This window comes from Macaca mulatta, chromosome 1 (genome assembly GCF_049350105.2).
Source record: "Macaca mulatta isolate MMU2019108-1 chromosome 1, T2T-MMU8v2.0, whole genome shotgun sequence".
Lineage (NCBI taxonomy): Eukaryota > Metazoa > Chordata > Mammalia > Primates > Cercopithecidae > Macaca > Macaca mulatta.
This window is the reverse complement of record NC_133406.1, coordinates 35,934,353-35,961,912: the sequence shown is the minus strand read 5'-3', so window position 1 is coordinate 35,961,912 and position 27,560 is coordinate 35,934,353. Positions and strand designations below refer to the sequence as shown.

General features: G+C 48.3%; 2 protein-coding genes across 2 annotated transcripts in view; one reads left to right on the top strand and one right to left on the bottom strand.

Annotated features, from left to right (window-relative positions):
• Positions 1-4,192: 4,192 nt before the first annotated feature.
• Positions 4,193-16,466, bottom strand: TEX35 (testis expressed 35). The gene is made up of 9 exons (XM_077986523.1): positions 16,389-16,466; positions 15,554-15,604; positions 14,878-14,946; positions 13,738-13,794; positions 12,984-13,043; positions 8,929-8,993; positions 8,494-8,692; positions 8,123-8,166; positions 4,193-7,060 (listed from the first exon to the last, which is right to left on the bottom strand). The coding sequence occupies exons 1-9, from the start codon at positions 16,449-16,451 to the stop codon at positions 6,955-6,957; spliced, it is 714 nt and encodes a 237-aa protein (XP_077842649.1). The 5' UTR covers positions 16,452-16,466; the 3' UTR covers positions 4,193-6,954.
• Positions 16,467-16,860: 394 nt separating this feature from the next.
• Positions 16,861-27,560, top strand: part of CLEC20A (C-type lectin domain containing 20A) — a 33,675-nt gene continuing 22,975 nt past the window's right edge. The window contains exons 1-2 of the mRNA XM_028850729.2: positions 16,861-16,998; positions 25,105-25,221. Coding sequence (XP_028706562.2) covers positions 16,861-16,998; positions 25,105-25,221 — 255 coding nt within the window. The remainder of the gene's footprint in view (positions 16,999-25,104; positions 25,222-27,560) is intronic.

Below are 27,560 nucleotides of genomic sequence, written 5' to 3'. Positions count from 1 at the left end.
AGAGATTGATCGGACCATCTCCAAGATTTCTTCTGTGTGGCCTTAGTTAAGGCTTGTTTGGTGATAACAGAAGCCCACTCTGCCTAAACAGGAATGGGTGATACAGTCCAGAGGCCAGGGAGTCCCTCAGAGCTAAGGTGGGAGCTACAACTGGACCAAGAGGGCCTGGGACCCAGAGAGTTTTGGCTCTTGCAGACCCCTCTCCGGACTGCAGGGCCTTTCTCTCCACTCCTCCACCTGATTCTTCTCTTTCTGCGAACTGGTTTTCTCTTCCAAGAGATCAGCTTTTTCTGCATCTTCAGCTAATGGTGGCAGACGGCAACCCAGCTCCCAGTTACACATCTTCAGCTCTGGGGCCAACTGAGCTCTCCCCAAATTCCACTTCCAAACCCCCAGGGAAAGGAATCCAACTGGGCGAGCTGGGTTGGGCGTCCACCCCGGTCCAGTCAACCGGCTCCTGATTCTGTCCAGGAGGGCAGGGTCCCAGAGCACAGAAGTAGGGGCCTGGGTCAGGGAGATGCCCCCCATGGCTCTGTACACAGGACAGGAATCGTATTTTTAGGAAAAGAGACAAAGTTAAGTATCATTCTGTTCCAGAGGAGGTGACATTGAGACCTACGAAGAAAGCACAAGCTTGCCAGTAAAGCTGGCCTGCGCGCAGTGTCCGCAGGAACGTCTGGTGGTGGCTCCCTGCAGGTCTCTCCCCAGGGGCACAGGAAACAGCTTTTTGACAGCCAGGCAACCCTGTCCCTGAAACTCACACAGCTGTCCTGTCACCTGTGAGTTGGGTGATGTGGGAGTGGGGCATGAGGGAGCTTGGGAAAGGTCAAGGGATGGGGACAGCAGAGACCACTGCCACCAGTCCTCAGCACTGAACTAGAGCTGCATCATCATTTCCATAAAGGAGATAGTGCCTCAGCAGATCGTGGCAGCTCGGTTTCCCTGATGACCTTGCTTCTGTTCTTAAAACTGGCACCTCCGTAGGCTGGGAGGCAGCCTTGCTCATCCCATCCGCCAGCCTGGCACAGACACGGTGACGTATGTATATTTCCAGACATGATCTGGGATGGACCCTGGATAGTATGGAGAATTTTCTTGGGATCTCCCCCAAACCTGCACAGTCCCGGAGGGCTCCATGTGACAGGAGACCCCTGCTGGCTCCCAGGGACCCTCGAGGATGTCCACAGTCCCAAGGCCACAGAGCCAAGAGGGCAGGAGTGGGTCAGGAGGGCCAACACGTGAATACCTCAGGCTAGGCAACAAGAGTTCAACCAAAAAATACTTCCTCAGCCCCTGCCAAGTGCAGGGCTCTGACTTCCATGCTAAGGATGAAGGTGAAGACAGCATAAGCTCTGCCTCTAGAAACTGACAATCTGCACGGAGAGGAAAGGCATACGTGGGCTGGAACAGTAAGGTGGGAAACACCTCTACCCGGCTGAGTGACCTAGTCCTTGGGTCCCTGAGGAGATGTTAGAGCAGAGGGCAGTGCAGCGGGGATGATGGGAGATTCCTGGAGCTCAGAGAAGAAGGAGAGTGAAGGTATGGACATGGGAATGTGAAGGGCACATTTGGGACCCTAGAGTATAGGGTTTACAGATAGGAACAGGGGGAGAAAAGGCGAAAAATAATATAAGAAATGCAAGGCCTTGAACGGCAGGTTAAAGAGTGTGTCTGTTGTCCCATCAGTAATCAGCCCTGGGGGTGGTTTTTGAGCAAGAGGGTGAGTTGCAGAGTAAAGCAGTAGTTCGGGAGGAAATCTCTGGAAGTGGCGTGGACAATGGATTCCAGGCTGTGACAAGAAACTCCTGGAGTCGAGGGCACTGGGTCAGAAGCTACTGGACATAGCTCAGGACCCAGACACTAAGATTAGAGTGTGTATGGGAGAGGGGGAATTCAGGAATAAACATGGGAAATGGTTAAAGGCTCCATGGGACCTGGTTGCTCATTTGCTGTGGACGATGGAGAAGATGTAAAGCTCTAATGACTAACGTGGGACCAAGGGCAGAAGAAGGGCATGCTCTCCACAGCCACGCAGCCATCAGGTGGCAGGGGCAGGGCGCAATCGATGGATTCTGCACAGTCTCTGCCCTTAAGGAACTCACATTCTCTTTTTTCATCCTCAGCTCTTCAGGAAAGGCCCTAAGAAGCCATCAAAGATACGTCATGGAGGAAGCCATCGAGGAAACTTTGTAACCGGCACTTTACCTATATTCTCAGAAATCCTCAAAATAACCAAAGGAGCTCTGGGACCAAAGGAGCTCTGCTCAGGGCAGGGGACTCTGAGCTCCACAGCACTCCAGGTTTCCTCCAGGGATATCTAGTCCAGGGCACCAAGTGGACAGGCAAACAGACAGGCTGGTGAAAGCCCTGTGGGGGGTGAGGTCCAGCCTTTGGCCGGAAATCAGCCTGTGCTCTAGCTATCAGAGAACTGAGCAAGGACAAGGACTCCCGTCAGCAAATCAGGCAGAGAAGGGTTTGGGGACACGGGGGAGTTTGGTTTTGGCTGTGTTGAAGTTGACAGGATGATGAGGCCCTGAAACAACAGGTAGATCCAAGCTTGGGTGACAGGTCAGGGCTTGAGTCCAAGGCTTGGGGTCGCCTGCCAGGGACCGTGATTTGAGGCCACTGTTCAAGTTCATGCTTTTTTTTTTTTTTAAAGACAGAGTCTCACTCTGTCACCCAGGCTGCAGTGCAGTGGTGCAATCTCGGCTGACCGCAACCTCCGCTTTCCGGGTTCAAGTGATTCTCCTGCCTCAGCCTCCCGAGTAGCTGGGATTACAGGCGCCCACCACCAGGCCCAGCTAATTTTTGTATTTTTAGTAGAGATGGGGTTTCTCCATGTTGGTCAGGCTGGTCTCAAACTGCTGACCTCAAGTGATCCGCCTGCCTCGGCCTCCCAAAGTGCTGGGATTACAGGCATGAGACACTGCAGTCAGCCAAGTTCATGGTGCTTTAGAGCAAAGTTGACATTTGTACCTCTTAAACAAATTTACATTGCCTTCTCAACCAGTTTATCTGGGAGGAATAACAAGCTGCCATGTGAATACTGATGAGAAAGGAGGTGGGAGAGGCATTTGATCATCAGTCAAGTTATGATTATGGACACCCAATCAAGAAAGAAACGTGAAGTCAGTGTTCCTGAACATGAAGAACAAGACCAGGGCTTGGGTTTTGGAGTCACATGGACTTTTTTTTGTTCCAGCTCATTTGTCTTTTTGCCCATTAATAAATTAATCTAGACTCTAGATTCCAGAGCCAGTTTGATCTCTTTCAGGAGGGCCTGTGTCAGTTTGGCTCTGACCTTCTGATCCTGAGGGTTGGTACTAAGTGCTACATACTCATTCACTGAGCAGTGTGTTAATTCTAGGGTTGCTGTGTTGAGCGAGACAGACTCGATTTCTACCTTCCAACTCTAAGAAGCAAGTGAAGTAGGTCCCTAGAAAAATGTCAAGTAATTCAGGGAAAACCCTAGGGGTCATCCATATTGAGAATGGAGGCAGATGCTGTTGTCTGAAAGTTTATGTCCCTCAGAACTTGTATGCTGAAACCTAACCTCCAAGGGGATGGATGGTATTAGAGGTGGGGGATTGGGTCATGATGGCAGCACCCTCATGAATGGAATTAGTGCTCCTTACAAAAGAGAGATCCCTTGCCCCTTCTACCATGTGAAGACACAGTGAGCCAGGAAATGCCTGCATTAGAAAGCAAATCTGTCAGTGCCTTGAGCTTGAACTTTACAGCCTGCAGGACTGTGAGAAATAAATGTCTGTAGTTTTTAAGCCACTCCATTTATGATATTTTGATTTAGCAACCCAAACTACTAAGACAATGGAGGAATAGTAGCCAAGAGAGATACAAAAGAAGTTAGGGGTAGAAGAACAGGAGTCAAGGAAGCTGGGGAATTCAAGGAAGATGGATTACTCACCAGGGTCAAAAGCAGGAACTCAATCAGAAGAACAAGAGCTGCAGAAGAGTCAATAGAATTGGCTGTCAGGAGGTGACCAGCTTCCTTTAGGGGAGCAGCTTCAAGAGAAAAGCAGGCAGAGGACAGATGTTCAGGGCTAAGCAGAGTGGGCATGGGGAGGCAGGCAGGCCTTTCGTACACTCCTCAGTGAAGAGGAAGCAGCGTAACCCACCGGGTGCTGTGGACTAAGGTAAGTGTTTAAATATAGGGAAGCATGGACAGAGGGCAACTGGGAAAATGGCTTTTACTTAGATTATTTTAAAGAACAATCTGGACTACCAACAGGAGAATAGAAAAATAGATTATGAGGTAGACACAAGATAGAAACTTCATGGCAGTTAAAAAATAATGAATTACTGCTATATACAAACAATATGCATGAGTTGTACAACTTTGAGCAAAATAATACATAACGTATGATTCCATTTATGTCAGCTTTAAGAACAGGCAAAATAACACATAATGGTAGAGATTAGAATAATAGTAACCTGGACATGGGGCAGATGTGAGCTGGGAAGAGGGGCTGGAAGTGTTCTAGAACAATTCCAGTCATGTATCTGTATATAAAAATTCACCAAGTTGCACATTTGTGCGCATAACCATATAAATCTCAATGTTTCAAGTCTTTAAAACAATGAACAGGAGATAGACACATTCTTATCTCTTGCGGAGTAACAAATTACCTCAAGACTTAGCAACTTAAAAACAACAAGCATTTATTATTTCATGGCTGCTGCAGGCCAGGTGTCCAGGAGAAGCTTCACTGAGCGGTTCTGGCTCAGGATCTTCTCAGGCAGTTGCAGGCAAGAGGTCAGCCAGGGTTGCCATCATCTGAAGGCTCTACTGGGGCTGGAGGATTCACTTCCAAGTCAAATGGCTCACTCAAATGGCTAATGGCAGGAGGCCTCAATTTCTTGCCATGTAGCCTTCTTCACAGGATTGCTTGGGCGTCCTTACAACATGGCAGCCAGCTTCACCCAGAATGAGTGTCCAAAAGAGAGCAAGATGGAAACCACCATGTCTTCTATGACTTAATCTCAGAAGTAATACACATCACTTCTGCCACGTTCCATTCGTTAGAAGCAAGTCGCTCTGTCTAGCCCACAGTTAAGAGGAGAGGAATTGGGTTCCTCTTGAAGGAAAGAGTATAAAAGGAGTATTAAATAATTTGTGGGCCTAGTTTAAAACCACCACAGCACAGAACTGAATAGTGTAGTGTTCCCAAGTGTTTGGAGGCTTGATAGTCAAGGGACAGGGTCTGGGAAGTCCCCTTTGATGGGCAGAATAACATCCTGCAAAGATGTCCATGTTGTAAGTCCCTGAACCTGTGAATATGTTATGTTCCATGGCCAAGGGGAATTAGGGTTGCTAATTGGTTAACCTTAAAATAAGAAGATTAGTTCAGATTATCCAGGTGGGCTCAGTGTAATCACAAGGGTCCTTAAACGTGGAAGCAAGAGGCAGAAGAGTCAGTGTCAGAGTGATGAGGCACGAGAAAGATCCCACGGCCATTGTTGGCCTTGAAGATGGGAGGGACCATCAGCCAAGGAAGGCAGGTGGCCTCCAGAAGGCAGGAAAGGCCAGGAGCAGATTTTCCCCTAGAGCTTCCAGAAGGAATGCCGTTGTGCTGTCACCTTGATTTGAGCCTAATAAGATCCACGTTAGGCCCATTTCTTGTTGTCTTAAGCCATTAAATTTGTGGTGATCTGTGACAGCAGCAATAGGGAACTAATACAGAGCTCTGCCCACCCTTCTCCTTTTCCCCATTTCTGATCCATTTCTGCTTTCATCACATGCTTATGATTATTGTACTTATTTCTACACTGTCCATATTGTTATTCTGCATGTTTGCTGTCTCACCTTTAAAGCTATAAGCTCCTTGTAAACAAGGCCTACATGTGTTTTGAGTTTTGTTTTTTAGATGTTTATCTGAAGCACCAAATACATTGCTCATCAATTTGCAGCCATTAAGAACCTGACCTGGAGAAAAGGGAATATTTGTCCACTGTTGGTGGGAATGTACAGCCACTATGGAGAACAGTTTGGGGGTTGTTCCTCAAGAAACTAAAAATTGAGCTACCATATATCCAGCAGTCCCACTGCTGTGTATATACCTACAAGAAAGAAAATCAGCATATTGAAGAGATAGCTGCATTCCCACGTTTGTTGCATCACCTTTCACAATAGCCAAGATTCGGAAGCAACCTAAGTGTCCATCAACAGATGAATGAGGAAAATATCATACACACACAGAATGGAGGACTATTCAGCCATAAAAAGAATGAACTCCTGTCATTTGCAACAATGTGGATGGAACTGGAGATCATTATGTTTAGTGAAATAAGCCAGGCACAGAAAGACAAACATCACATGTTCTCACTTATTTGTGGGATCTGAAAATGAAAACAATGAAACTCCTGGATACAAAGAGTAGAAGGATGGCTACCAGAGGCTGAGAAGGGTAGTGGGGGGCTTGGGGGCAAGGTAGGGATGGTTAAGGGGAAAAAAAGATAGAATAAGACCTACTATTTAACAGCACTACAGGGTGACTACAGTCAATAACTGTACATTTCAAATAACTTACAGAGTAATTGGATTGTTTGTAACTCAAAGGATAAATGCTTGAAGGGATGGATACCCCATTCTCCATGGCATGCTTGTTTCACCTTGCATGCCTTTGTCAAAATATTTCATGTACCCCATAAATATATACACTTACTATGAACCCACAAAATTAACCATAATAATAAAATTCCAAAAAAAAAAAAAAGAACTTGGCCAGTTATTTATTAGATGGTAGAAGCAGCCAGCTTAGCAAAGAGATGAAACAAGGAGGAACTGGTGTGAAATAAAATATGAAATCCCATAATTCCTCCTCCTTCAAATTGAAGCCAAAGAATCACACCGAGGGCAGGATAGTTTCTGAAACACTGTTTGCTCTGTATCTTCTTTACTCTCATTTCAAGCTGGCAGTTAAGCTTCACCTTCCCTCAGTCTGGGACTTTGGGGCAGGCGCAGCGTGGCCCACAGAAGGTTGGGTGGTCACTGGCTCCTCTCCACCTTTGTAAAGGCCTGAGGCCTCTGAAGGAAGGTTCCCTTTGGGGGTGGAGGGAGGGAGAGGAAACCTTCAAGGGGGTGAGAAGGGTGGATCTCCAGAACCCAAGAAAGCCACCCAGTTCCTATGAGCAGCAGGGACCTGAGTCCTGCTTGGTGACAAGACCTCAGAGGGGTGTGGTGCAGGCAGAACTCAAGGCCGAGGGGTTCCCTGCATCACCCAAGACACCCAGGCCCCATGCACAGGTGGAAGCTGATTACGTGGAGGGAGCGAGTGGGCGGGCCAGGCAGCAGGGTCTCTCCTGAGACCACACAGACTGATGTCTGCTATCATCAGGGGCCCTCCCCATGCTCTGACCTGGGACCTTTGCAGACCCAGGTAGAATGGAGGGAGCTGGTGGTTGGGAGGACCCTAAGATGACTAAGATGGAATTTCCCACCAATCCATCAGGAAGCAGGGGGAAGTGTTGGAGTCTGAAATACCCTGATACAGAACCAAAAAGAATCGACCTCCACATACTCGAGTTTTGGACTGGAACTCAAAACCATGACATCCCCTTTGGCTTTGAATGAAGGCTTTTAATCTCCAATGGAGGCCTGGGGTCGGGGTGGTATTTAAGAGGACAAGAAGCCCTGACTATGCAGCTTAAGGAGCGGGGAGGTGATGAACTGGACCTGCTGGTAGGTTCTGCGGCTGCGCTAGGTTGGAAACATATTCGATGTCACTGGGGTTGAGGTACAGATAAATCAGAAGGCAGCTCCAGAAGCCAAGGGTGAAAAGGGTGCCCAGACTTGGTGTGAATATTTCCCGCTGGATGGGGAGAAAGGGCAGGACCTGAGGCAAGGTCAGTTCCGCCGCTGGTGGTGCACCCTCCCCACCGTGGGAGCCCCGGGCAGCAGCCTCTAGGCTGGGCGACCCAAGTCCTCCTTCCTGGTGCCACATCCTCTACGACTGAGTGTGCTGGGTGGCAGCGTCTGCTAACAGTCCCTACTCCCTGCGTAACCTCAGGAGGGGTGTGATGTGAATGCGGCTGGGAGCACATGGCCTTGGGCAAAACAAGGCACCCAACTGAGACAAGGCACATCTCGTATGGCTCTACCTACCCCTGATTGTAGTTGTTCTTTAGAGCACACAACAAACATTTCTCCTGCAGAGGACAGAAACGGTACAAGAAAGATCAGTTTCCCCTGGTCCAAGGAAGGCAGCCTGCGAGGAACCTCATCTGCCCTTGCTAAAGGGAAGGACAGAGTAAGAGGGTGGAGCCGGCGGGCAGGCGCATCCAGGGGCAAGTGCTGCACGGTCACAGCTAAGGAGGCGCCACCGGCAGAGAAGGCAAGGCAGGTCAGGGAGGGCGCAGGCTCGGGCGCACCCAGAAGTCCCTTCACTATGATACAGCACAAGCTCGGGGAAGTCACCAGGGAGCAGGAGCCAGGGGCCTGGCGCCAGTGCTGGGCTCGGGCAGGGCTTCACTTACACAGCAGGGCCCGCACTCATGAAGGGGATCCAGTGAGCCCTGTTTTTTTTGTGGTGCCATCGTCTTCTTGTGAAGAGCACAGGGTGCTCCATTGGCTCCACCCGCTCCATCCATTTTCTTGGGCCTGAGCTGTGGTTCTCTGTGAGTCTTTCCCATCAGCCTGAGTTCCTGCTGTTCCTTTGGTGCTCTTCTAAGGGGGCTGGGGGAGGAGGGCCAGGGAGGGGCGGAGAGTTGGGGAGACATTTTCCAACATGACAAGGAGATAACCAGTACACAGGTGGCCGTGGAAGGCCTTGACTCCAAGTCACAGGGGCAGTAGGAGCCAAGACAATTCCTCCAAGAGTCTGGGTGTCCTCTGAACCCAAAAGGGATTCAACAAAGGGAAGGGAGGAGACCCTTTAGGGATGAGGAGAGACGAGTGCAGGTTACACTTACAGCTTATAGTTCTTCTGTGTATTTATTAAAATGTCCATCTTCTCATCCATATCTTTCTGCATTTCCTTCAAGAGAGAATTCAGAACTAGCATCTGCGTTTTGAAGGGCTTTGGAAATACCTTCCTCCCGCCTCTCTGCAAACCATTCTGCGTCTTACTTCCTCAAGAATCCTCGCTAGACTTGGGTGAGGTGGCTTTTGGAGTGTTCATGACATATACAGCTTCTCCCCTTCCTCATCCCCATTCCCCAGTGAGACAAAAGCACAGGCAGAGACATTAGGGGACTTTCCGAAGTCTTTAGGTGAGCCAGAGGCCAGCTACTGTTTTACCTGATCTCACACTTTCGATAAAACCAATGCTTGTCTTGGTTTGATGCCTATAAAATGATGGAACCAAGAAGACCAATCTTGTGACCCCAAAGACACTTTGCAATGTTTTGACCCTTGCCATGCACCCAGATCCTACGTATTTGTGTTTGCTTCATCTTTTACCTAATTCCTGGCAAAGATGGTCAACAACAAGTAAAACTGACAGCAGCTAAAGGGATACATCACATGTATTATTCACTCAGAACAGAAAGAATAATACAATTTTGACAAAGTTTTGATCTATAAAATTCGACCTGGGTAAATCGAATGGAAATAGTGGACATTCTAAGATGGTAGAAGCCATAATTGACAATATTTGTTACAGACAAAAACAGGTTTGAGTTGTCATAAAATAGAAATAAAAGGAATTTATTCCAATAAAATAATTTTCATTAAAAATGAAAGATTTGGTAACAGTTTAATTGATGTACGATAGAAAATTGATCAAGAAATCACACTGTCTGCATAGAGATGATTTTATAAAATACCTTCTTGAAAAGCATTTTTAAATGTTAATACAAATTTGAATAAAATATTTGTATTCATAGAGTCAAAATATCCTTGAAGTCAATGTCCCCTAGGTCCAAAACATCAGAGTCAAAATGTCCCATATTCTTACATGTTTCACCAACATGTACCCCTTCAAAATCATCATGTTCCAAACCGATTTCATTTTCCCAAGCTAGCTCTATCTCCCCACTGGCATTGTCATTGTCACCACTTTCTTCTAATCATCCAGATTAAAATTTGGTGTCATCACAGATGCTTGCCTCTCGAGACTTCAGTCTCCGTACTGAATCGGTCACCAGGAACTGTTATTTTTCCTTCAGTGCATCTTTCAGATTTATCTTTTCCTTCTTTCCCTACACCTGGTCCAGCTCTGGTGTTGCTACTGCCAGGCATCTCCACCTGCTCCCCGGGCCCCGCCCAGGCAGCCTTGCGAACAAACACCTGCTGGGCTAAGCTTTTTGAAGTGCTGCTCCCAGCATGTTCTTTGATTAAGAATCTCCAGAGGCCTCTTGCTGCTCACAGAACCAAGTCCTAGCTTGTCTGCGTGTCTTTCAAAAGCCATCATTACCTACAGCCTTTGTGCCCATTCATTTTTTTCCCCTCAGTTTCCCCCAGTGGTCCCACTTCATGACTGATCCCTGTGCTGACCACCATATACAATAGCTCCTCCTGCCTCCTGCCCTGCTCAAGCTGTTCCCCTGCCTGAAATCGCCTCCTTTATGCCTTTCCATACCCAGCCTCCCCACCAACAAAACACTTACTTTGTTTGGATTTTAACAGAGAAATAATTAATGCATGTCCTTTGTAGAAAATTTGGACAACACAGAGGGATATAAAAGTATGAATATTCTCATCCAGAAATAACTGCTATGAACCCCTTTGGTATATTTTTTTCCAGTCTTTTTTCCGTATATTTACTTACTTTTTTTTTTTTTAACCTAGCTGAGATCAGCCTATGTATATTACTTGCATCTTGTTTTTTTAGTTCTCATTATAAATATTCTTTCTAAACATTTTCTTTAATAGTTCCTAACTTTTATTATATAAATATTTCATAATTTGGCTATTCCCCTACTGTTGAAAATTGAGGTTGTTTCCAAATTTTTATTATTACAAATAATCCTGTGATGAACGTCTTTTTATGTATACCCATGATGGCATTTCTGATTATTCTCTTTTTTTTTTTTTTTTTTTTTTTGAGACGGAGTCTCGCTCTGTCGCCCAGGCTGAAGTGCAGTGGTGCAATCTCGGCTCACTGCAAGCTCCGCCTCCCGGGTTCACGCCATTCTCCTGCCTCAGCCTCCCGAGTAGCTGGGACTAGAGGCGCCCACAACCGCGCCCGGCTAATTTTTTGTATTTTTAGTAGAGACGGGGTTTCACCGTGGTCTCGATCTCCTGACCTTGTGATCCGCCCGCCTCAGCCTCCCAAAGTGCTGGGATTACAGGCGTGAGCCACCGCGCCCGGCCCTGATTATTCTCATAGGTTAAATTCTGAGAAGTGAAATTGATAAATCAAGAGGTTGATTTTTTTATGTCTAGTATCTAACAATGTTCCAGTTTTGTACAAATTTGCACTCTAATTAACAGCATAAGAGCATTTATGTCTTGTACTATAATTGTCATAAATTAAAAATTTGCTTATTTGAGTGTAACAATAATTGTTCATTTGCATGTATTTAATTATGAGGTCAGGCCTTCGTGAATATGTTTATTGCTTTTTAGTTATATTCTCTTCTGTGGATTGTCTGTTCACACTCTTGTCTATTTTCCTACTTAGTTCTTATTGATTTGTGTGAACTTTACATGTTATGGATAAAAACCTTTTTTCTGTGCTTACATTTGTGGAAATATGTTCCCCCCAAACTGTTTTTTTAATTCTGTAAATATAAATGATTTTTGTGTCATAATTCTTTTAAAAAATCTTACATAGCTAAATATATCAATATTTCCTTTGTAATTGCTTCCATTGTATTTATATTTAGAACTTCCATTTACATATTTACTTAAAATTTCTTCTTATTGGTTTTTATTATTTAAAATCACTTCATAGACTATTTAACTTTACAGTGTTACGTGGCTTAAGGTTTTCCTTCATATAGTCAAACAATGTGTCTAATATTAATACCTAATCCTTTCCTTCTCACTAACATCAAAAAATCACCTTTATCATATTGTAAATTCTATAGAGCTGTGGTTCTCAACCTTGAGTATACACTGGAATCACCTGGGCAACTAAAAACCACTGGCGCCTGGACCTCTTTCTAAGAGCTTTGACTTGTTATGAGGTGTAGCCTGGACATGGGGAGGGCGTAGGTGAAAGCCTTTCCAGGTGATTCTAATGTGTAGCCAAGGTTAGTAACTGCTGCTAAAGTGTTTAGGACCTGGGTCTCATCCACGGGCAAGCATCTGAATCAAAACGGAGTTTTAAGCAACTCCGGCCCACCCTGGAGATGTTTATTCAGTTCCTCCGGGAAAGGGTGTCAGTAAATAGAGTTTTAAAATTCTCACAACTGATTCTCATTACATCCCAGGCAGAGAGGCTGTTGAGGCGTTATCTATCCCATTTCATTCATGTGTTTGGTTATCCTTGGACTGATTTAATAACTTTGTTTTTATAGCGAATTTTGATATCTGGTAAGGCTAGTGTCCCCTTACAGCTCTTGAAAAATGGGTACCTATTTGCTTTTGCCAGTTCATGCTTCTACATCAGTGCCTCTCAATCTTTCCCCTGGGAACTTGTCTAAAATACAAGGGCCCAGCACCATCTGAACATGAGCCCAGGCTCTGTTTTATTAGTGTTCCAGGCGATTCTGAAACACACCACATGTTGTGAATCACTGCTCTAGAATCTAGTTCATCCTAGTAATTTTTTGAGTTAAAAAAGAATCTTATTGGGCTCTTGATGAGATTTGCATTAAGCTTCCGATGCAGTCTTCAAGGCTTGAGACTTACTTTCTCTGTAAGGACTTCGCTGCTTACTCCAACTCTCATTCAGTTCTCACGCCTCTAAGCCCCTAACTAGCAAACAACCAATTAAGTATTTGGCTTGCAATTCTGTCTTGCAATGGAATTTGGGACTACTAGCAGATAATAAGCTCCTGGAGGGCAGGGTCTGCTGGTATCTCTTCCACAGTTTCCAGTATGACTGGTCCATGGAAGGCACTCAAGTAATGCTTACCTTCATAATTTCCACAAATTCGTGAAGTTTATCAAAATCCTTGTCCATTAGATCCTTTATCTAACAAGGAAGAAAGGCATGGCTTGACAAAGCACAGAGCGTGTTATTGAGGTTAGTTGTGGCGTCTTTGGGGCATTTTAAGCAAAGGGCAGCAGCTGCTCCTCTGGCATGGACTAATAACGGCCTGTTAGAGTCACTTTCTTCTCAAGGAGTCTGTGAAGGGACTAGGGTGCAAGCACCATCAAGTCAGCACCGCCACCAGCCTTGGCACCGCTTAGATCTGGCTACTGCAAGGCTGCATGTGGAGCTCAGACCACAGCTTCAATTACACTTTCTTGCTTGATTATTCCCTTTTTTCCTAAGGATGCTACAGGTGTTGGTTGTATCATAGAAATGAGAGGGTTCCTGCTTTGCAACTTGCTCGGGGGAGGCGCATAAGGAAGACGGGGTTGGTCCCTGACTACCCCTAAATTCACTTTCCAAATCAGCCCCTCTCACTCAACTTCATTACTAAGGTGACGTCACCCACCCTTATCAAAGGGACACTTTAGGGAGTCCTCAGTCACTCAAAAATTGGGTTTAGGCATCAAACAAGTAAGAAGTGAATAACCTAACACTGAAGCTCTCTGGGTATTAGGACTGAGTTACATTTTTCCATGCAATTCCTGCTTTCCTTCACTATTCAAAGTTAAGGATTGCATTTTTCCTGAAGCTACACTTTTCCTCCATGATATGGAAGGCCTCATCTCGTTACCTGTTTTATCTCCTCCATTTTCTCCTTGAGCTCTTCTCTCACTTCCCTGAGTTCATTCTGAGGAAATAAAATGGAGAAGAGAAGGAGGAAAGAAAGATCTAGGATGGAGGGGAAACTGTCAACAGGAGGAAAGAAAAGATCCCGGGGCATTGTCAGAGAAAAGCTTCCAACAGGGAGGAAACAAAGGATGTTGTTGAGACAATAGGATAGACCAGGTGCACTGGCTCACACCTGTAATCCCACCACTTTGGGAGGCCAAGGCTGGGGGATCCCTCGAAACAAGGAGTTTGAGACCAGCCTGGGCAACATTGCGAGACCCCCCCCCCATCTCAAAATTAATTAATTAATTAATGTTTTAAAAAGACTATAAGTGGGACCTACAGGCATCATGTCTTTGCCAAAAAATGCACAGCCTGAATCTCATCATGAGGAATCCAACAGACAAAGCCAAATTGAGTGTTATCCCACAATGTAAGTGATCTGTAATCTGTAAAAATGTCAATGTCCCTAGACCAGGTGTGGTGGCTCAAACCTGTAATCCCAGCACTTCAGGAGGCCAAGGCCGACAGATCAGCTGAGGTCAGGAGTTCGAAACCAACATGGTGAAACCCCATGTCTACTAAAAATACAAAAATCAGCCAGGCGTGGGGGCAGGTGCCTATAGTCCCAGAAAGTTGGGAGGCTGAGGCAGGAGAACTGCTTGAACCTGGGAGGCAGAGGCTGCAGTGAGCCGAGATCGCACCACTGCACTCCAGCCTGGGTGACAGAGGGAGACCCTGTCTCAAAAAATAAAATAAAAATAAATAAATGTCAGTGTCCCCAAAGACAAAGAACTGTTCTGTTCCAGATTATCGAAAAGACACCTGGTAACTAGAGGCAATGTGTGATCCTGGATTAGACCCTGGACCAGAAAACGTCTCCTTTCTGTTGTTAGGAAATACACGTGTGGGACAACTGGTGAAATTAGAACAAAGGCTATAGATGAGTCTTGTCTCTGAGTTAACTTCCAGATTTCGGTAATTGCACTGTGCCTACATAAGAGGATATTCTTGTATTTAGGAAATAGGCACTGAGGACTTGGAGAAAACTTACTCTCAAGTGGTTCGGAGTATAGACATGCCTCCGAGTTCACGCACTCACCTTTAGGTCCTGTGTCACTCCTGCTTTGGTAAACCGCCCTTCTTGTTTGACTGCTTTGTAATCAAATGTCTGCGGATTGAAACAGGAACACAGACTGTTGGGAATTGCAGAGGGGGTGGAAGTGCAGAGGCAGAAGAGATCCCCCGTGTTTCTGTTCCTCCCTTATGGTTAGGGCAAGGGGAAAGCTGGGGGCCCCACCTGTGCAGAAGGTTCCTCTCTCCTCCTCCCTCTTTCAGCTCATCTGGTTCCACTCCCCTGCTGGCCCACAGGGCCTCGGCTCCTTTTGTCCCAGGCTCATTCCTACCTTGGGCCTCAGTGCATGCTGCCTCCTCTGCCTAGAAGGCTCTTACTTTGCCTTTGCAAGGCCAGCATCTTGTCCTTCAGCTCTCAGCTCAAAGGAAGGCCTTTCCCTACCACCCACTTTACGGCAGCCACTAGCCACACCTCCTGTCTTAATTCCCAGAAGAGCAGGTGACACTGCTGAATGAGTCCTGGTTCATTTATGCATCTGATTGGTTACAGTGTGAAGTTCTATGAGAGCAAGAACTCTCAGTGCATCCCCCAGCACCTGGCACAGGTCTTGGCCACTAGGATCAGCAAATGACCCCTGACTCCAGGTCACTTCCCCATGGATCTCAGGCCTGGCTGCTGGCATGGCCTCAAAAGAGCTTCTTACTTTGGTCGGCTCTGGCTTCAATTCCAGGCAAACTGCCTTGTAGTTCTTGCTCTGCCAAAAGAGGAGACTGGGATTCAGCCTGGCAGGCATCAGGACTGGGGAGGAGAACATCTGGCCCTTGCACGGGAACCCTGCAGCCCCGCCCCCCTCCCCGGCACCCCCACCCCACCATGCAACCCTGCCTGCCCAACTGGCTTGAGCTCAGGCTCACAGACCCCGCAGCACCCGGATCCGATTCCTGACAACTCACATCTTGTGGTGCTGTCCTCTTCCTATGGGCGTGTGTCTGCCTGTTTCGCAGGCAGCCCTGTCCCTGCTGGAGGGGCCAGCGTGGAGACAGCACTTTAGGACAACTAGAAGCAAGCCCCAGAGTGTTGTTTCCAGAGCAAGGGCTTCGGCCACGGGCAGATTTGCGCTCTAATCTCAGCTGACCTCTCTACCAGCTCTGTCATTTTGGGTGAGTTGCTTAGCCTCTCTGAGCCCCCATTTCCTCATCTATAAAATCGAGGTGATGATCATACTTATCTAATAAGGTTATTGTGAGCCTTAGCCTTGCTGGTTAGATGCGGGCCTGGCAGGCCTGGCCTGGGCCGTGGTACCATGAGTGCTCCCTCGGCAGTGCTCCTCGTCCCCAGAGGGAGGCAGCAGAGGCCTCTGTCCTTCCCACCCCAGGGCCAGGGATTAATCTCACACCCTGTCCAGACAGAGAGGCTGCTTTATGCTCAGAACAGAGAAAAAAAACAAAAAAAACAAAAACCAGAGATTCATGGGAGTGTTCTCTGTATCCCCTGCCCTGCCATCATCTCCATTCAGTAGGAGCTCAGAGAGGACCCACACTGTCCAGCCATGTCTCTTTTACCAGATGTGTTTTCTTCAGTTCTGCCCTCTTGGCCGACATGATGGAGGAGGCCAGGGTGTTCTTCAACTCCCCACAATAGCCCCCGGGACCAGGCCACTGTCCTAGGCAACATACAGGTCAAGGTGAGGGCAGGGTGACCACCCCTTTGTGTACGGAACAGCTGAGGTCACAATGCCCAGGACCCACATGGTGGTCCAGAGTGTCACCACAGCTTCAGGCCTGGGGGGTTTTGGCCACTGAGATGAGGGGCTCAGGCCAGGTTTCAGAGTCCCACCAGGCCTCCCTCTTGCAACAGGAAGAAAGTCCACACTGAGGGGGACCATAGCCTGCTACGGCTGAAGTGCAAGGCACATGTCAGAAGCAGAGGCTCCTTCTGCAGCAGGACTCACCTACTTACTCAGAGGGACATCCTCCAGGGACAGCCACCTCCTCCTCTGAGTGCACAGCCATGTCCTCTGCTGTGCACTCCTCATGCGAATGGACCCCACCTCGGACTGGAAGCCACCTTGGGTTGGCGGATGCCCTGAAGTCGCTCTGGTTCAACGTGCATGCACTGTTTGACTTAACCTGGGATACTCTGTATGAGGTGGGGTAGCCAATCTCAGCAGGACGGTTTCTGATGCCTCTGACCTCACACTGCCCCTGTCCCACAACCACCCCCCGAGCCCTGCCCACCTAAAAAGTCTATTTTCCTTGTTCTTCCATCATCCTGGAAGAGAGCTGGGACAGAAGCTAAAGATAAGAAGCTTTTGGGGCAAATAAAGAAGAATACTAAAGAAAAGGCCATTCTGAGGGTAGCCATAGTTTGTGCTAAAGTAGACAGTCAGGGGAACATGTCACCCCATGGGATAAAAAATCACTGGGGATCTGGATTGGTGAAATTGATTTCTCTTTCCTCTTATCACTGGGCATTCACTTCCTTCTTCCCTCTCATTTCAGCTGCTAGTTGCACAGAAAAGGCCAGCATGGACATCTGAGGACAGACAGCACAGGAGTACAGGAACTAATGCAAATTGCATGTGAATGACATCTCCACACAGGCCGCTACTGATCACACTCACCCTCCCGTTTCACGTGCCTGCTTGGGCCTATCCTTCCTGGAGGCTGCTGGCACCTCTGGAGCCACTGCAGCGCTTCTGATGCATTTCCTCGGTGGTGATTTCCCAGCCCCGACACTGGTGACAGCTGTGGGTCTTACTCCACCGCAGCCAGAGGAGAATGTGTCTGCCACTGCATCAGGGGAAGGAGAGGGAGTTGGGGGTGGTCACCAGCTTCCCAGGCCTCACTTTCCCCACTTATAAATGAGGGGCTGGAACTTTTCAGTTTCCTTGGACCGTTTAATTCAGCCCTCCCAGATCTGATGGCTTCGTGGTAGGAATGCCCTTTCTCCAAGGGAATTACAGCGAAAACAACTGACTCCACCTCAACATCCACCAGCCCCGTGAAAATGGGCACCACCTCCTTCTGCTAGTTTTGGCTTGGGGGCCTCCTGGACCTGCAGCAGAGCTTCCCTTGCATGGCTGAGCAGTTGTTAAATGAGCTGCCTTCTAGCCAAGCATAGGACATGAGCCCACTGGCCTATCTATTAGGAAAGAAGGTCTAAGAGAAATCAGTGTCTCAATGCAAAACCACTTTATAAAGCAAAAAATTATCTATGTATGTACACACGGTATTATCACTTGGGCAGAATTTTAACTACAGACCCACAGCGCTGGGCTTGTGCCTTCTCACAGCGTTTACTATTTATGTTTTCAAACATTGTACACCATTGTTTTATCAATATGTTCTGGAGGGACTGGGGAAATCCATGCGGCGATCCTGAATAATGATTATTTACTTATGAAGAGACAGGATCTTGCTCTTCCTCCCAGCCTGGAATGCAGTGGTATGATCATGGCTTATTGCCGTCTTGAACTCCTGGGCTCAAGAAATTCTCCTGCCTCAGCATCCTGTGTAGCTGGGACCACAGGCATGCATCACCCCACTCCCAGCTAATTTTTAAAAATTTTGGGGGATACAAGGTCTCACTATGTTGCCCAGGCTGGTCTCGAACTCCTGAGCTCAAGGGATCTTCCCACTTCGGCCTCCCAGAGCCACCATGCCCAGTCTGAATAATGATTCTCATATTCTTGCAAGAAGCTTTTGCACCTGCAAGAGAAACTAGGTTGAAGCAGTGTTGCAGTGTTGGTATTGCTGTGGTGTAACTTTGTTCTAGGTAAGCCATAGGACGTTCTTACTTGAAGAATGCCAGACACGCTTTTCCTAATCTCCCTTCAGAGCAAAACCCATCTGTACCAGGGCAAGCAGCGTAGAGCCCACTGCTGTTCCATCAGAGTTTGGGGGAAAAGGAATATTCACAACAGACAGAAAGAAGAGGCCACCTGTCTCTGTTCTCCAAGTTGATATCATTTGGGTTTCATTTTCTTTACCAGGGTCCTGCTTTGTTTTCAGTTTTATGGATACAGTGTTGTGTGGGGAGGGTGCGGTCGGGGGGAATTTTAAAATGGTCTTAGGCCTCTGAGTTTGGCCTCCTGTGATTCTGGGTCTGACCCATGATGAGGTCCTGGCTCAGCCACTCCCCACGTCAAGGCCCAGAGAACATGAAGAGAACGTCACGTGTGCCGAAGGGCCTATTTGACCACTGGGGGACCAATGTTCTAAAGCCCTCTGATTAGGGTGGAACATTTCATAAAGACCCAGAATCCCACAGGCTTTGCTGTCCAGCCAAACTCAAACAGACACGGCTCAATACATGTGACCTAGACGACTCACACTTAGAATGCCCTGGCTCTTTACATCCCAACGGACTGCAGTATCTGGGTGGCTGCCCTCAGCCAGAGAGGATCTCTGGCTCGCAGCCCCGAGAGAACCTCTTACATACCATTTTTAGAGATCTCACATGATTGATTCCTGTGTTGTCCTACTTGACTGATTTGTAGACACCTTGGAAAGCTTTACTCTGTGCAGGGTAGAGATAGCTTTTATCATTGGCACACTGATTACTACGCAATTTCTGATCATTTTTATCATAGTGTATCAGACCTTGGCTAGAATCATAATCCTATTATGTTGTTTCTTTGGAAAACTTATATCCAGTTTTTATCATATGAACTTCCCGGTACCTCCATTTCAGGAACAAAACAACGTAACAGTCTGAACAGATCATTGTAAATCTCCGGCTATTTCAATACAGCCAATGACAAGTGAAAATTCTGAGCAAATGTATTGTGGAAGGATCTTACCTTCTGTAAGTTCACCATGAACTTACAGAAGATAAGCATGGCACATGCTTGCCAGGGCCTCCCAAGACCCAGGGGAACCTGTTACTCTTCCCACAACCAACCATCACAGGGCACCTGCCGTGTGAGATAAAGCCAACACCGCCAGCCAGCAGAGGCTCTCCCTGCTCCTGCCAAACAGGGCTCCTGAGGCCTCCTTACTTAGCCGGTTCCCTTTACCCTCTTTGGATGGAACCCAAAGAGAGTATGGCGATGATTTCACGCCTGTCTCTCTCAGCTTCCCTGCTGGAAGGTGCTCTGCAGTTGCAATTCCCTCCCCTAATAGCCTCCTCTCCATCTCTGACAGCTTCAAATTCCCATCCATCACCGAAACAATCAAACTGAGTGGCACAGTAGCCTCTTGGGACTTGCCTTGTTGGGGGACTGTACTTCACACGGGGTCCATGGAGAGTGGAACGTCTCAGATGGGAGGGCTCCTTGGGTTAGTCCTGGGAATAGCCCTCATCTCTCCCACTCACATTCCTTTGGCTGGAACATAATCGCAAGGCCGTATCTCACTGCAAAAAGGCTGGGAAATATGGCCAGTTTCTCCCAAGAATAAGAGGAGACAGGCTGATGGGGCAGGTAGCTAATCTCGGCCATGCTTTCCTGACACATTGCGTCTTCCTTATTCTACTCTAACATGTCTCCTCATAAAACAACTTGATTTAGAGTTCTTCCGCTCTTAGGGTAAAAGGGAGGTAGCTTACAAGGTCCAAAAGGGAAGCCAGTAGCTGCATGTGGTGGTGCATGCCTGTGGTCCCAGCTACTTCAGAGGCTTAGGTGGAAGGATCACTTGAGCCCAGGAGGTCAAGGCTGCAGTGAGCTAGGATCACACCACTGCACTCCAGCCTGGGCAACAGAATGAGACCCTGTCTAACTAAAAAAAAAAAAAACAGGAAACTTACATTGGACACTCAAACAGAATGAAATCTCCCAGCAAATGTGAACTGGAAGAGTTAGGATTAGGGTTAGGGACTTGCTTCTGTGTCACCCGAATGACCAGTGGGCTGGAGCATTGAGACAGAGACTGGAATAATGATCCTGTTTGTCCAGGGCTTTCCCGTGCAATAGTTCCAGTATATCTCAGTCTCAGTCTAAGCCAGTCTCATTTTGTGGAAGGCCCTGCAAACCTCCCTCCCCACCACAGGCTTCTCCCCTCCTGCGGCATGGAATGTGGGTCTGGTCTACACTTCCCTTGCTGTTCTAAGCCCTCTGAGTAGCACTGAGGCCCAACCAAGTTGCCTCAGCTTTGCCGGCCCCTTCCTGGGGGTTGTGCCCTGCTGCTGTCCTCTTGGCTGAGAATCCATAATCTGCTTCAGCTGAACCTTTGTGTCCAGCCCCGTGAAGTCATCTGAACTTGATTCCTGCCCGGAGATGCCAAATGCTGGGCCCCACCCACCAAACATGGCAATGACTCAGATTGAGCCAAGTCTTTCAGAACCTGGAGATACTGACTGCTGATTGGCATCCGGTGGGGTCAGCCTGGCCATTGACTCTTTTACATCTGGTTTACATCTGGTTTCCCTCCTTCCCTTGAACGTTCTGCCCCAGAGGTCATTAGGACCTCAGAGCTGAGCCTATGTGAAGATTGGCCCAAGAAGTTTGAATCTTCTTCTCTTGGTAGGGGTTTGGGCCTGGGCTGGAGACAGAGCATCTTTTTTTTTTTTTTTATTTGAGACAGAGTTTCACTCTTTTTACCCAGGCTGGAGTGCAGTGGCGTGATCTCAACTCACTGCAACTTCCACCTGCCAGGTTCAAGCTATTCTCCTGCTTCAGCCTCCCAAGTAGCTAGGATTACAGGAGCCCACCACTACGCCTGGCTAATTTTTTTGTATTTTTAGTACAGAGTTTTAGACAGAGTTTTACCATGTTGGCCAAACTGGTCACAAACTCCTGACCTCAGGTGATTCGCCCACATTGGCCTCCCAAAGTACTGAGATTATAAGCATGAGCCACCGCACCTGGCCTAGAGCATCTCTTACCTGGGGCTGTGGGGTGGTAAAAGTGAGGAAACTTGTAAAGCCAAGAGTCACGTAGAGAGCTGAGGTCAATGTACTAAAGAAAACTGGTTAAATGTGTCTCCAGAGGGGCCAAAGGCAGACCCTGAGAGCGCTGGTGAAGAGACTCAGGGGAGACGAGAGAAGTGAGGGAACTGATGCTGGCATAGACATGGCCAGCCTGGGAGGTTCTCATCGGTGACTGAGGGGTGAGTAGGGAGAATCCAGGTACATTTAAAGACGAACAATTAAGCAGCTTCCGAGGGGGTTTGATCCTTTCTTCTTGTTGCATCACTGAGCCCCGTGTAGGGCTGTGGAAGAGGCGTAAGTGACATTACTCTTCTGGGTGGCAGCATGTATGAAAATTGCCCTCTAGGGAAAGACAACTTGAATTGAATCGAACACTAGAGTAAGCTGCACTCATTTGCCAAATCCCCTAAACACACATGTGAATTTATTTTTATCTAATTATTGATTAAACCCCATTGATCCCCTTCTTGATCTCCTTCTTCGAGGGATCCCCCATCCCTCGAAAGACCATGATGATCATCCAGAGAAACCCAGCCAGAGAAACACGGATCCTGGCGCCTGCCTGGCTCTCAGCCCCACAGCTCGCCGGCAGGCCCAGGCTCCGGGCCAGGCTGGTCTCAGCAAGCAGCTCTAGTTCAACATGCAGGTGACGCCACACCCATTCCCCTGTTCATTCAGCACAGGCTTCCTGAGCATTTACCTTGCACCGAGCACTCTGCAAGGCACCAGAGGCACATGGGTAATTAAGACACGGTGCTGGCTTCTGGGAACTCACCATCCATGAGGCTCACAGAGGCATCATTGGACCATTTTAGCACAAGATGGTGTGATGCTTGTGGTAGGCCCAGGGAACTGAGGGAGCCCAGAGGAGGGCACAGCCCAGCTATTGGGGCTGGGTCTCTGCCATGTTCATCTGGACCTCATTCCTGGCCTGGTGAGCTTCCCAATACCCTAGCTCCCTTAAATCCTAGCTCCTCTAAATCCTAGCTCCCCTAAATCCTAGCTCCCCTAAATCCCAGCTCCTCTAAATCGCAGCTCCTCTGAATCCTAGCTCCTCTAAATCCTAGCTCCCCTAAATCCTAACTCCTCTAAATCCTAATTCTTCTAAATCCTAGCTCCCCTAAATCTTAACTCCTCTAAATCCTAGCTCCCCTAAATCCTAACTCCTCTAAATCCTAGCTCCCCTAAATCCTAGCTCCCCTAAATCCTAGCTCCCCTAAATCCTAATTCCTCTAAATCCTAATTCTTCTAAATCCTAACTCCTCTAAATCCTAATTCTTCTAAATCCTAGCTCCTCTAAATCCTAGCTCCTCTAAATCCTAGCTCCCCTAAATCCTAGCTCCCCTGAATCCTAGCTCCCCTAAATCCTAACTACCCTAAATCCCAGCTCCTCTAAATTCTAGCTCCCCTAAATCCCAGCTCCCCTAAATCCCAGCTCCTCTAAATCCCAGCTCCCCTAAATCCCAGCTCCTCTAAATCCCAGCTCCCCCAAATCCTAGATCCCCTCAATCCTAGCTCCTGTGAATTCTAGTTCCCCTAAATCCTAACTCCCCTAAATCCTAGCTCCTCTAAATCCTAGCTCCCCTAAATCCCAGATCCCCTAAATCCTAGCTCCCCTGAATCCTAGCTCCCCTAAATCCTAACTACCCTAAATCCCAGCTCCTCTAAATCCTAGCTCCCCTAAATCCCAGCTCCCCTAAATCCTAGCTCCCCTAAATCCTAGCTCCTCTGAATCCTAGCTCCCTTAAATCCTAACTCCTCTAAATCCTAGTTCCCCTAGATCCTAACTCCTCTAAATCCCAGCTTCCCTAAATCCTAACTCCTCTAAATCCCACCTCCCCTAAATCCTAACTCCTCTAAATCCCACCTCCCCTAAATCCTAGCTCCCCTAAATCCCAGCTCCTCTAAATCCTAGCTCCCCTAGATCCTGACTCCTCTAAATCCTAGCTCCCCTAGATCCTAGCTTCTCTGAATCCCAGCTTCTCTGAATCCATTGCAGGAGCCAGGCTGGGCCACTGAATGCCAGGCTTTGCCAGTGCCAGCCCCTGCCTGAGCCTCTGAAGATGGCACACGCCCTCCGCTCATTACGGGGAGCTCCTGTCCACACTGAGCCCTGGGGGGCAGTGTGCACTTGTCGTATCAAATGGCTCTTCCTTCCGGCAGAGACTGCTCACCTGTCCCAGCAGGCATGCTGCATACCAAATCAGGCCTCTGTCTGCTCCACTGGCCCAAGCGCACCTTTGCCTGGCCTTGTCATTGCACACAGCAGTTTGGATGGGACGGAAATCTACACATCCTCTAAGATTGTTGAACAAGAAGGTGTTCGCTGAGCTGTGTGTGTGTCAGACTGCTGTTTCACCACATGGGGGTCTGGGCAGCTAACATATTTTTGTTTTTGGAGGTCTTATCGTTCCTGCCTCAGGAAATGATGGGCTTTCATAAACACAGCAGCCCTTGGATTCCGAGTATTGTCTCCTTCAGCTCTCAGTGCTCAGAGAATAAGAAAAATGGGAGCCAGCTGGGCACAGTGGGTCACACCTATAATCCCAGCACTTTGGGAGGCCAAGGTGGGTCACCTGAGGACAGGAGTTTGAGACCAGCCTGGCCAACATGGTGAAACCCCATCTCTCCTAAAAATACAAAAATTAGCTGGGCATGGTGGCATGCACCTGTAAACCAGCTACTCAGGAGGCTGAGGGAGGAGAATGGCTTGAACCCAGCAAGCGGAGGTTGCAGTGGGCCGCGATTGTACCACTACACTCCAGCCTGGGCAACAGAGCGAAACTCTGTCTAAAAAAAGAAAGAAACAAAAAAAGAGAAATGGGGGCTACAGAAGTCCACATGAAGGACACTGTGCAGTGCTGGCCTGGCCTCCGTGAGACTCCTCTCACTGACGCAGTGACCTTACCTGGCCTTCCTCCTGCTGCTCCTCCGGACATCCCACTGTGCCTCCCACTTGACCCGTCGCTTCATCTCCTGAGCAGAGCGCATCTCCTCCCTCAGCTGTGGCACTCACGGCCCGGCCTCAGGGTAGCTGACCACCGGGTGGACTACAGGACCCTTCTCTGCTGACCCTCCTTCCCGGGCAGTCCGAGCAGCAGCTCCGGGGCTCCCAGGCACCTCCACTCAGACCCTGTCCCCTGGCTGTTGGGATGCCAGCTCCTCTCTTCCTCCCTTTGTCCTTGCAGTTCCCCCAGCCCCATGGCTCCTGATACCAAGGCAAAGTCTCCCAGAAGGACATTTCTCTCTCCGGGCTCAGCGATAGGAATGGGCGCATTCAAAAGGCCCCACCTCCTCCTGCTTTCATTCATGGTGCTTCCTCCCCTGGCACCTGGCTCATATGAGGGTATTTGTCCAAACCTCACCCCCCACACTTTTTTCCAGGATGAAATATCCCGTTTTTCAGATTCCCTTGAGCAGCCCTCAGCCATAGCTGCACCCACCATGGTCCCTCCTGAGCTCACTCTCAGACGTTCTCTCGAGTGCAAACCCCAGCTCCAGGTACGGCCCCTCCCGGGGAAGCCCCCAGCCCCGCCTCTGCAGCCTCCTACCACCCCTCAGTGCGTTTCCATAGCTTGGCTCACGCCAAATGAGAGAGCAGCTTAGGGGCCAGGGACACATGACACCATTTCCTTGTGGAAGGGCGGATGGCTCAGGCTTAAAGAGATGCTGATCTGTGCCGTTGCTTGATGAGGAGCTTGGGCTTGCATCCTCTGGTTCAGTGTGTTTCGGTGGCCCTGCCAGTCTTCTTGCTTGTGGCTCCCTAGAGTCAATGGTTTGTCTGCTGGGATACAGGGAACCACTGTCATAAACCACATAGTGGCTTGAGCAAGCATTGTGTGTGTGTGTGTGTGTGTGTGTGTGTTTCTTGGAGACAGAGTCTCGCTCTGTCGCCCAGGCTGGAGTGTGGTGACATGATTTCAGCTCACTGCAGCCTCCGCCTCCCGGGTTCAAGAAATTCTCCTGCCCCAGCCTCCCAACTAGCTGGGACTACAGATGCACACCACCACACCTGGCAGTTTTTTGTATTTTAATAGGGATGGGGTTTCACCGTGTTGCCCAGGCTGGTCTCGAACTTCTAATCTCAGGCAATCTGCCTGCCTCCGCCTCCCAAAGTGCTGAGATTACAGGCATGAGTCACCACACCTGGCCTTGTGTGTGTTTATTTAACCCACATGACTACCCTAAGAAGTAAACACTGCTGCTCTTCCCATTTTGCAGGTGAGGAAACTGTTTAACTCAGAGGCTAACTTTTCTGAAGTCACAGCTCAATGGGGGAGGCATGGCTACACAGCCAGCACGTTTGCCCTGCACCCCAGACTCTCCCCGGAGGGGCACATACCCTCTGCCTTCCTTGCCTGGGGAGTAGAGGAGTGGACTGTGTTGACTGCTGCACCCTGTGACAGCATTTCCCACTTGACATTTGTAAAATTGTGGCTTAAAAAAATGAGTAAGTAGACACGATCCCTGCTTTCCCAGGCCATGCCCCGCTGCAGGAGGGTCGCCTGCACAGTGCAGACGGAGGGACTCCATTCTTTCCCCCTGATGACTCAGCTGCCCTGAGGTGGGGCCTGGAATAGCAGCCTTGAGAAATGAGCCTGGGCTGTAACATCACACAGCCCTGCTCTAAACTCCAGGTCCTTGCCATACCAGTTACATGGCCTTGGGCAGGTTTCTTAACCTCTCTGAACTTGTGTCCTCACTTGTAAAATGGGATATTATACAGTACCTACCTCATAGGGTTTTAACATTTTATTTATTAGAATTAAAAAAGGCAAAGTATGTAAAGGGTGTGGCACACGCACCTTGTGAACCGTAACTGCCCCCACAGGCCCCTAGCTCTTGAGGATGATAGCGTCCAGTCCTTACTCCTGCGCCAGGATCTCTCAGGGTAGGAAGTCCACTTAGCAGAGACACCAGTGATTCCCTTTTTGAATGGCTCCACTCCCACACCCAGGGCTCTGGGCCCAGTTCAGAAGTATGTTGGGGTGGGAGTTGGGGGGTGGAGGAGGCTTCAGGGACAGGTGTTCATGTGGCAGTCCCTGCATTGTCCCTGAAGCCAGCTTTTTCAGAGGCACCCATCACATGTGGCATGTACCCAACCCATCCCCTCCTTCCCCCTTCATGACTACTTGAAATAAATAAAACATTGAGAGGAAAGTAATCATGTATCTACAAAGCTATTGGATGAAATACTTGCTGAAGAAAATTACATGAAGCAGAACAGAAAAGACCAAAACAGTTATATAAAACAAAAGGAATTTAGCAATTTGAAAGGCAGGAGGATCAGAATCAGAGATAATATACATATTAAGTTAATGGGAAGAAAAATAGTCAAATGAGGTAAGTAATATTAACTCAATATTTGGTTGTAAAGGAATCAAGTAGAATTGTTTGCATTTAAGACTAGTTATTAAAACAGCACTTAAACCAGGGGAAGGGAGTGGAATAAATGAAAGATACAAGCAGCAGTAGCTCAGAAGGCAAGAGTTCACCCTTCCTCTCCCTCCCCAACCGGTAAAAAGGGCTCTTCAGGTTGAAGGAAGCAGGGCTGGCTGCCCAGTACTGAGTGCTTGCCCCTAGGGGGCGCCCAAGAACAGAGGCTCTTGCCAAGGAATCTAAGTGTCCCAGAAATACCCCAGTGACCTGCCCCAGCTGCTCCCCCTGCTTTCCCTGCCAGCATAGGGATTTAGAGAAGAACTTTTCCCTCGGGCAGAAATGGCCCCACGAGGCACAGGTGACTTCACGGGTCATGTCCAAAGCCACACAATCATCAGCAGTAAATCATTTTTATCCAACCATTCATTCAGTCAACATATACCGACTGCCCCTCCTTGCCA